This window comes from Crassostrea angulata, chromosome 6, assembly GCF_025612915.1.
Source record: "Crassostrea angulata isolate pt1a10 chromosome 6, ASM2561291v2, whole genome shotgun sequence".
Lineage (NCBI taxonomy): Eukaryota > Metazoa > Mollusca > Bivalvia > Ostreida > Ostreidae > Magallana > Magallana angulata.
The window spans coordinates 60,708,502-60,719,312 of record NC_069116.1 but is presented as its reverse complement, the minus strand read 5'-3'; the positions used below and the strand labels follow the sequence as shown (position 1 = coordinate 60,719,312).

The window sequence follows — 10,811 nt, the reverse complement described above, 5'->3', positions numbered from 1 at the left end:
CGCCTCTAACTCCCTAATTATAAGGGCCAGCCCCTTTTTCGGTATACCGAATGAAAGGTCTGGGTAAGACCAAGAACTTTTATAATACATGTTATAACAAATTTTTATCAGGTAGAAAACTAACACGGAAAATACGCGAATTTTTTTGATTTTTTTTCTTACCTTTGTTTCAACATCTATACCACCCCTTTTATTTGCATTTAAATAATAAATAAAATATATCTCGCACAAATTCAATGTATTAGCTTCCAAACCAGCCCATCTTTGAGACTCTGCCAGTCATCGTTAAAGCTAAACCCCCTGGACAAAAGAAGTCGTTAAATTTTACTAAAAGGGGAATAACTCAAAACCGGATAGGGATTTTCCTCAACTAAAATATGCAACGATAACATCACGCGGCATGTTATCAGTCCTGAAAATTTCAAAACAATCGGTGAAAAAACGAGCGAGATATTAAGGATCAAAGTTGGCGTCTAGAAGAAAAAAAAAAATAATAAGAAATTTGAAAATTTTTCAGAATAATAGTAAGGTTTTCCGCTGAGAGCGGAAAACCTTAATGATAATAAAAACCATTACCTTACACGTCTGAGTATTCTTATTCGTTGCTAAAGAAGACAAACAATGATCCAAAAACAATGCAAAAAAGTTATTTGTTTTTTAGTAAGGGTATGTAACCTACACAACGGTTATGTATTTAGAACAAAAGCTCGATTTTTAAAATATTAATCAACATTTAATTTACGCAGGATAAAGATAAGAATTGAAAGTAAAAAGCCACCCCTTTTCTTCCTAGTGTTAATCCATACGAGTGAATAAAATTAATATTAGTAATACTATTGGAAACTTGAAAAAAAAAAATCAGTTGTCATTTTGAATTGTGAACTATGTATCTTGCTTATGTCTCTACGATTGACACTCAAATTTTAGTTGCTCATTAAAAATGCATTTCTAAAACATTGCAAACAAAATAAAATTTGAACAAAATCGGGACCATGCCCCTTGAAAAGCATTGTACATAGAAGGTAAACAGAAATCTAAAATCTAATTTGATCAAATATTCAAATCACCAGAACTTTGTCTACAAACATTAATATCATCGTTAGAACATAGTAACGTATTTCATTTAAAAAAAAAAGGAGGGGGGGGGGGTGTTTGAACTATTAAGACAGAAACAAATACCTGGCGCAACAAAGAAATCTATTAATAGCTCTTATCGTATGAATGTCTTTTTATAGGTTTTTAAGTTAAATCCATACAAACTAGAAAACTGACCAGTCAGGAAGGGCCCCGCTATGACAATTAATATAGAGAAGTGAAAAAAACTTTGAATTCCATCCTCTTTATATTAACAATGATGAAAAATAAATGCCCGGCATAAGATGTAAAGAACTGCAATATATATAAGGTGGTAAAAAAAAGAAATGAAAATTATAAGTAAGAACTGTATTTTTAAAATTTCAAGATAATTCCTGAATGTCCAAAAACTCAAAATAGTAACCTTGTATCTGCATAAAACAGGGATAACCTCATGTCTTGTAAAAAAAACTAAATGAAATGTGTATTTAAAAAAGATTTAAACAGGTGTTTTATAAAATGCAAGCCTTCAGTGAATGCAAATACATTGTATCACCCAGGGTTGACCTCAACTTCAAAACAAACATCAGTTGCAGACAAAGGTGTTCATTAATCTTCATATGACAGATAGAGATAAGCCTCTAAATTTTCTGCAGCAGGCAAGATAATTAATCCCAGGGGATTAATTGTTCTGCTCTCTCATCCTTTTCTTCTAAATTTACAATAAGATTTTTTTTTCAGAAATGACAGAATGGGGTTATTATCTGTTTACCTGTTAAAATTAACAGCATAAAGACAGAAAAAAATAAAATTAATAATTAAAAAATAAAATAGTGAAAAAAGATATCTTAATATATATTTTGATTTTAGAATTCAATAAAATTTCATAAATCATTGTGTACGGTATTTTAACCAAAATAAAGTATGAATATTATATATTTTAAATCCATATTTCAAAGAATGTACACAATACTATACATCATTCAAAATTGACCTTAACTTCAATACAATGTTCATTTTGAAGACACAGGTAGTGCAGTAATTAATCTCAATGATTTTCTTCCTGTGGAAGGTTAATTAATCCCAAAGGACAAATATTGCACAGCCTTCCAAATACTGTATACAATGGTAACATTCTCAGCAGTTATCTCTCTTTGCCCATTATCATTATGCATAGTTAAGGAATTTACCCCACCACCCCAGCTCCAAACCAGAAGACATAGAGAACCAAACTTAGCATCAAAATATGTATTTCTGCCTACTGAACTACCATACCAAATTTGAACTTGATTGGGCAACCATGAAAAAAGTTATTAGAAAAAAAAAGAAAATTTGTGGACAGAAGAGTGACAGACGGACGGACAGAAGGACGGACGGACAGAGTGATTACTATAGGGCACCCGCAAATCCTTGCGGGGCCCTAATGAAAAGGTATACACAGCCATTTTATCATATCTTAAATGAAAGAGGACACAAACTACATTTTTTGCTCAGTTTCAAATAACATGAATATATTTGCTTATTAGACTATAACTATTCTGCCTCAAGAATGCAGATAGCTAACCAATCGTACTTTAGATAACGATTTATTCGTGAACTTGATACAGTATGTAGTGACTCGTAAATAAACAACACATCGATATGGCATTATGAATGATTATAAAAACTAGATGAAGGAAGTAAATATTGTAAATACTTACACCGTGGCGAACCAAAGTAGTGCGACATTGCTAACAGCGTCTGACTAGTGTGTTGTAGCGGGAAAAAGTGATGCAAAATCGTGCACCTCTTAATACAGAAAAGTTCTAATTTTCTAATAACTCGTACATGAACTGATTCGTACAAAAACGATATTTATAAAAGAAGTAACAACACACTCCCCGCCTGATATCTGTAAGATACTCACTATTACACATATTGAAAATAAAGACAAATTAAATCAGATTGAAAACTTACAAAAATGAAGTTTGCCTCATGACAATGAAATAAGTGATGGAAAAGTACCACATGTACTAACCATGTTACTTATAAAACAAAATTCCTACACAGCTAACAGTGGAATCACTTCACAAATTGGTCTGACTAGAATAACAGGTTTGTCGTTCCTTAACAACTTTATCTGAATTTTTCTAACTAAAGTATCATCACTCTTAAATGTTTTCTGCACAACTGCCATAGGCCAAAAGTTCCTTGGACTGTCCTCTTTCACCAACACAACGTCACCTTCCTTGATGTTTGGCTCTTCACTCTTCCATTTCCTGCGCGGCTGAAGTAAGTGGAGGTAGTCAGATTTCCACTTCTTCCAGAACTGGTTCGCGAGACCTTGCACACGTTTCCACTCGGATCTTAGCATATCTTTTACACTGATGTCACCAAACTCGGGGCAGTCGAAATCAGAAGAATGTTTCTGTGTCAACAGTACGTTGGGTGTTAGCACGAACGGATTATCAGGGTCGGCTGACACAGGCGTCAACGGTCGGGAATTGATGATCGTGGTCACCTCTGCCATCAAGGTGCAGAGAACATCATGAGTAACATTCCGATTACTTGGTTCCATTAGCATGGCGTCCAGGATCCTTCGTACGAGCCCAATCATCCTTTACCAAGCGCCTCCAAAGTGTGATGAATGTGGGGGATTGCATATCCACTTTGTCCCAGAATCATATAAGAACTTCTTCAATGTGTCCTCTTCAACGCTGATGGTATCAATTTTCAGGTCGTCTGTTGCTCCAATGAAATTGGTACCTCTGTCCGACCGAAATATCTTAACTTTCCCTCTAATACTGGTAAATCGGCGCACTGCATTGATGAATGCTGAAGAACTTAACGAATCAACTACTTCTATGTGAATCGCTCTCGTCACTAAGCATGTAAATAAAACACCCCATCGTTTGGAGGATGCACTCCCTCCTCGTGTTTTTCTAGTGATGACCTGCCAGGGGCCAAAGACGTCAACACCGACGTTGGTGAATGGAGGTGCAGGTTCAAGCCGGTCAGCTGGGAGGTCAGCCATTTTCTGTGCCGCAATCTTTCCTCTCAGCTTCTTGCAGGTGATGCATTTGTAAATAACTGAAGACACAAGTCTTTTTCCTCCGGTGATCCAGAGTCCTGCAGATCTGACAGCGCCCTCTGTAAGGTGACGGCCCTGGTGTTTCAATAGGTCATGGTGATGACGGACTAGTAAGGTAGCAATGTGATGAGACCCTGGGATAATAGCTGGGTTCTTCTCAAAGTTATCCAACTTCAATTTGTTGAGTCTCCCTCCTACACGTAGGATGCCCTGCTCGTCTAGGACTGGACCCAGTGCTTGAATCGTGCTTCCTCTCTGAAGGGCCTGGGCACTGCTGATACATCGAATCTTTTCGCTATAAACGCTGTGCTGTACTACACTTATGATAAAGTTTTCAGCTTCACTAAAGGCAACAGACTGATTGTATGACGTCTTCTTTCTCCTTTGGCGTGCTCTAGTTTTCAGAATACCGAACGCACGCACCAGTCTAGACCACTGAGAGAACCGCTCAAATCTGTCAACAATACTTTGTCCAGATGTAGCTTCAGGTACTGGCTCGACTTCAGACAGGTAGGTATTCACATCAGATTTGCAGGTAATCAGGTTAGAGGCATCATCAGGTTCTAATGACTGTCTCATGAGAAAATCAATGGGTCCCTGTATCCACGCACTGCTTTGAAGCTTGTTAGCTGCTATGCCTTGTCTGGTTGGTAATATACCCCAGAACTACTCTACTATCGGAGTAGAATCTCACAGAGTCAAACTCGATGTTCAAATGTTCATTGGCCAATTGGAAGATTTCAACTGCAAGAAGAGCAGAGCACAATTCGAGTCTTGGTATCGTATGCCCATGAGGGGGCGCAACTTTGGTCTTCCCAATAACAAATCCTACATAGTGTTTGTTTTCATCATAAATCACATGAATGTAGGCAACCGCAGCAATTGCTTTCTCAGATGTGTCACAAAACACATGTAGCTTGATACGAATATTCCCTTGCAGAGAACATGGAACATACTGACGGGGTATGGATACATCTTGGAGATCGGAAAGCATCCTTTTCCATGTCTGCCATTTCTGTCCTTCGATATCGATGAGTGGCTCGTCCCATCCAGTGCTTCCGACTGTCAGCTGGCGCAGTATCAGCTTCCCTTCTATCGTCACCGGTGCGGCAAATCCTAAGGGATCGTAGATACTGTTTATCACAGATAATACTCCACGACGAGTCAAGGGTTTCTCCTCGCTGGAGATCTGGAAGGTAAATGTATCAATGTTCATGTTCCAGTAGAGTCCTAAGCTCCTTTGTACAGGTAAGTCAGCTGATAGTTCTAGGCTCTTTAGCTCCTTCGACAGATCGTCTGGATCAAATTCTCGTACGACATCCTTGCTGTTTGAAGCAATCTTATGCAGACGTAAATTACCATGAACAGCTAAAGCATGTTGAGTTCGTTTCATCAGGTCTACTGCTTGTTTCTCGGTGGGTACAGATATCAAACCGTCGTCTACGTAGAAGTGTTTCAGAACAAAGTCTGTGACATCTGGTCCAAAGGAATCCTTAGCGTCTAATGCAGTTCTGTGTAGACCGTACGTGGCTACGGAGGGCGATGGTTTATTTCCGAACACATGGACCCTCATCCTGTGCTCTATCAGGTCTTCGTTGAAGTCATTGTTTCGGTGCCAGAAGAAGCGCAAGTAGTTTCTATGATCGGGTCTAACATAAAACAATGAAATATTTGCTGTATGTCGGCTGTTATGGCCACTGGCTCCTTTCGGAATCTAATGAGCACTCCGAGCAGACTGTTGGTCAAATCTGGGCCAGACATCAAGACATCGTTCAAGGATAGTCCACGAAAGGTAGCCGAAGAGTCGAACACTCCGCTTATCTGGTCTGGCTTGCGAGGGTGATATACGCCGAAGACAGGTAGATACCAAACTTCTTCCTCCTCGTCAACAGGTGGCGCTACCTCGACATGCTTATGATTAAAGAGTTTCTGCATGAAATCGATAAAATGTTTTTGTTTTACAGGATCCCTTTAAAGACTACGATCGAATCTGTTAGCTCTGTCCAAAGCCATGGAACGGTTATTTGGTAAACGTGGGCGCTGGCTCTTAAACGGAAGTGGGGCCTCCCAGTTATCATCTGAGTTCTTTCTGAAGCTTTTTTCCATTTCCTCAAGGAAGATTCTATCTTCTGTAGATAATCCTGGCTTATTGTCGTCAGGAGTAAGTAAAAATGTCTTATCATCAATATCTAGAAGTTGCTTGGTACAACTATTTGACATTGGGGAATCTTTAATCACGAATTGGTTCTCGCAAGGTCGTAATAAGGATGGTCGTCCATTGGATAATACAAAAGTCTTGTATACATTGACGTCATTACTTTGATGCTGAGATCTAAGGCACACGTCACCAACCACAGTCCATCCTAATGGGGATCGAAGTCCAATCGGTGCATCGGGATGGCCAGTTTTCTGATCGAGAATGCGGTGTACATATGGTACGTCTCTGCCAATGAGCAACAAGATTTGGCACTGGTCATCTAAGCGGTCAAGCTCAATTTCACCAAGGTGTGGGTGATATCTCATGACATCCGGCGATGGAATTTCCTGTCTGTTGTTTGGTATATTGTCACATTCAATGAGAACAGGTAAGTCTATGCTCACATGGCGATCGCAGGATTCCATCACAAATCCCGAGGCACGTCGACCAGAAGTTACGAGTTTTCCATTGCACGAGTTCATGATGTATTCCTCGGGTGGTGAACAAATCTTGAACATGTCGAAGAACGAACTTCTGGCAAGAGATCGATTGCTTTGGTCATCGAGAATTATGTACATTTTCACGCGGGTCCTTGGATCTTTGCTATGATGTACAAACACAGGTAAGATCTTGGCACACGACTTCCCGTAGGTCATATTTCCGCAGATCTCCGTGCATGAGGACTCCACCACAAGTGGATTGGATGTAGTTCTGTAGGTATTTCTCCCTGAATGAGGAGTTCTCTCCCCGCCATGAACTTTAGAGGGGGTGTCTCCATGCATAACTGTCACATGCTTGTCACTATCACAAATGGTACACTTAATCTTTTCCCTACAGTGTTTGCTTTTATGCATGAAGTCACAGCACTTAAAGCACAACCCCTTTTCTCTGAGAAGGGCCTTCCGGGCTTCTAATGGTTTAGTCTGGAATGCGCGGCACTCACTTAGTCGATGGCTTGTTCCGTGAATGGCACAGACGGTGTCGTCCCTCGAATCTGAGGAAATTTCTGTCTTTGCAGTGGTAATTCGAGTCTTAACAGCTAAGGGAGACGAGCGAATGAACTTCTGCGGTGTGTTCATAGTTTCGGTGAAGGAGAAACTTGGGTCATTCCTGACGCGGCTCATTTCCCTTACAAAGTCAACAAAAAACTTAAACGGTGGAAAGCACTGCTTGGTCTCTTTGTAGTTGTAGGCTCTTGAGATCCACTTTTCCCTCATGTTGTGAGGTAACTTTTCTATGATTGGATTTATCCCAACCGAAGAGTCGAAATATGCTAGAAGTGGCTTGTATGCTGTCTGTTCCTTTAAACTTAGAATTTCTGTAAGTAGATCAGCAAGTTCAAAGAGTTTCTGTGTATCCTTGATGCTAAGTCTAGGAAATTTGGCAAGCTTGTCCTTTAAAATGCTTTCAATCATTTCGGGTGCACCATATCTTTGGTCCAACCTCTCCCATAGGAGACGCAGAGCTTTTGACGGGTTGTCTGCATTGGCGGCCCGGATACTCAAGGGATATGAGCTGGATTCTGGCCCTAGCCACTTCACCAAAAGGTCAAGTTGCTCAAAATCAGAAACTTGTAAGTCGGCGAGGACATTTTTGAAACTCGATTTCCACACGAAATAGGTTTCTGGTTTGTCACAAAATTGATAGAGTCTAGACATTAACAGTTCTCTCCTTAAGAGGAATTTGGAAATGTCAGGAAACATTGGAATGTTTGGACGCGTGACAGGCGGCATCTCTGCATATGTTGTAGCTGGTGTTTGCGGACGTATATCTGATTCAGGAAGGTCGCGATATGTATCTACTGGGTTATTGGTCAGAATTGCTCGGCGTGAGTCGTTCATCTCATGGGTAGCATGAGATACTGGCTGTGGTTCGGATTGTGGTCTGTGTGTAGCGTTTTGTGGAACAATGGATGCGTCTGGGCACATGGTTTCACTTTGTCCTTCCAAATGCACAGTGTTCACATATTCACTAGTCCTCTCATGAGGGTCTTCCTCTGGTACACGAATATCATCATCAATGTTATCAAATTCACTTAAGTCACCTCCAACAGATTCCTGTTCATACACTCTAGCTTCTGCATCCAGTGCAGCTGCTGTTTTCTTGGCTGTCAGTAGATCCATATCTGCGTTGTAATCGGATCTCCTTCTCATTGCTGAGGCTCTAATAGTTGCTTGGTCAATCTCGTCCTGTTCCTCAAGCTGAGATAACGTTTTCCTGAGAGCTGCCTCCTCTTCAGCTAGCCTTATGAGAGCACGAGCGGCTTCCGCTTTGGCACGCTTCATGATGCTTGAAGAGGATGAACGTTTCGTACTGCTTTGCGATCCGTGTTTCGATGTGGGTTTCTTCGTGGAGTGTGAATCCTTCTCACGGGGTGAGACCGGCTCCTTCTTGACCTTGACGGGGTCCACTACTTCCGATGGCTCCATGTGGGTCTTTTTACTATTCTGCCTCAAGAATGCAGATAGCTAACCAATCGTACTTTAGATAACGATTTATTCGTGAACTTGATACAGTATGTAGTGACTCGTAAATAAACAACACATCGATATGGCATTATGAATGATTATAAAAACTAGATGTAGGAAGTAAATATTGTAAATACTTACACCGTGGCGAACCAAAGTAGTGCGACATTGCTAACAGCGTCTGACTAGTGTGTTGTAGCGGGAAAAAGTGATGCAAAATCGTGCACCTCTTAATACAGAAGAGTTCTAATTTTCTAATAACTCGTACATGAACTGATTCGTACAAAAACGATATTTATAAAAGAAGTAACAACACAATAGCATATAAGACATTAAAACATTTATAAACACATTGATATACATTTTACAGATAAAACATTAATTGGGAAAGAAATACAGGGAAATTTTTATCTGGTGTCTTTCTTAAAGGCAATATGGACAAAGATAAATGATTTCAATATAACGTGCTATTACCCATTATTGACGAGTACCCATTATTGCCCGTTGTTATAAAAACAGCAAGATTTCCGCTACCTATTCGTTGTTTTTAGCTACAAACCAAAATAAATAAATAAATAATAGAATTTTCAACACACTATAAGAGTTGTGAATGAAAAAAAAATTCTTCAAACATCTCGGAACTCGCCTTAACAAAGATAAGCCTATGGAAACATATCACATTTGTATCCGTGCGATGACACATGCCACTGAATGTTTGACTTGTAATCTACTTAGATGACAAGGCGTTTTTTGTTTAGGTCCAAATTTGAACAATAATTACCTACGTGTTATGATATTTGACAAAAATAAGCAAGATATCATTTCTACTACACAATATTTAAGAAAGAAAACGGAGCGTCTGCTTGCTTGTTTGACGCCATTATGTTTCCAACCAGAGGCGGATGGAAGATTTATCCACACGCATCTGCGATGTAAATCAGAGGCGTTGCTAGTAACTTTCACACACATTATTTCTTTTACTGGACACATTAAAACTTAATAAAAAGCTTTTTAATAAATAAATAATGCATTTATTAAATATTTAATCATTTGTCCGGAGATTTGTGAAGTACATGTTCCTCTTTGTGAGCATGTGGCCGCAGAGACATGGAAAAAAATATTGCTTATAATATGATTGAATTGCGTTTATATTATAATTCTTTATTTTATATTCTTACATTTTATCTTATATTGTTAGGTTCTTTTAAATTTTTGACCTTTTTACCGATTTATTGATTGAAAATAACGAAAAGATATTTTACATGATAGCTTGTAGTACATGAAGAGAGTAGTAGAGGAAACTCGTGTATTTTTCGGCAATAATGGGTACTCGCATGTTAAACATACCGGTATGCATCTTCTTAAATGAAAACAGATATTGATATGAATAAAAGATAATATCCATAATTTCACATTAACAAACAATTTATGGTTTACTACTCCAAGTTATAAAACTATGAGTTTGAAAAAAAACCACATTTATTTTTCATCAAAAATATAAATTTCAGAGTTAATACATTGTATAATTATAATTCAAATTAACTTAAATGTTTCATTTGAATAAATATGAATTTCGTAATATTTGTTAACATAATCATGGACTGAGTCCTTTCGGGGGTCGTTTAACATAAAATACAAAACTGGGAGTGTCAGAGCAGTCATACCCATTTACTATCTGGGAACCAGGTCACAATCAGCACTATTTGCATTCATTATTTGTCATTATTTGTCAGTCTGCATTGGCGTTGTTGTCGCGCATTCCCTTCTTCATGTAATAACAAAGAACCCTGAACAGCTGCACCCAGGCCTCTCCCAGTTCCTCGCTCCAGCTGTCCTGTAGATGAGGCTTGATAGCATGAACAAACTGTCCTCCCACCATCTACAAACAATATACACAAGTGAACAATTGTAAGGTATAGGACAGTGCTTATACCATTCATATAAACTTAGCACAATTCAACGCAAAGAGTTAGTCCTAATAGTGTGCGTTAACAACCATTCT

General features: G+C 39.0%; 3 protein-coding genes across 3 annotated transcripts in view; all 3 read right to left on the bottom strand.

Moving 5' to 3' along the window:
* Nucleotides 1-3,673: 3,673 nt before the first annotated feature.
* LOC128187654 (uncharacterized) lies at nt 3,674-4,723 on the bottom strand. Its single transcript, XM_052858061.1, has one exon. The coding sequence runs from the start codon at nt 4,721-4,723 to the stop codon at nt 3,674-3,676; it is 1,050 nt and encodes a 349-aa protein (XP_052714021.1).
* Nucleotides 4,724-4,769: 46 nt separating this feature from the next.
* On the bottom strand, nt 4,770-5,717 carry LOC128187653 (uncharacterized). Its single transcript, XM_052858060.1, has one exon. The coding sequence runs from the start codon at nt 5,715-5,717 to the stop codon at nt 4,770-4,772; it is 948 nt and encodes a 315-aa protein (XP_052714020.1).
* A 3,412-nt stretch (nt 5,718-9,129) lies between these two features.
* The window catches only part of LOC128189428 (nacrein-like protein), a 37,613-nt gene continuing 35,931 nt past the window's right edge, over nt 9,130-10,811 (bottom strand). Inside the window, exon 13 of the mRNA XM_052861038.1 lies at nt 9,130-10,688. Coding sequence (XP_052716998.1) covers nt 10,539-10,688 — 150 coding nt within the window. The 3' untranslated portion in view covers nt 9,130-10,538. The remainder of the gene's footprint in view (nt 10,689-10,811) is intronic.

Excerpts from the sequence above, each read along its gene's own strand:
- LOC128187654 (XM_052858061.1), bottom strand. The coding sequence starts at position 4,723 with ATGAGACAGTCATTAGAACCTGATGATGCCTCTAACCTGATTACCTGC.
- LOC128187653 (XM_052858060.1), bottom strand. The coding sequence starts at position 5,717 with ATGAGGGTCCATGTGTTCGGAAATAAACCATCGCCCTCCGTAGCCACG.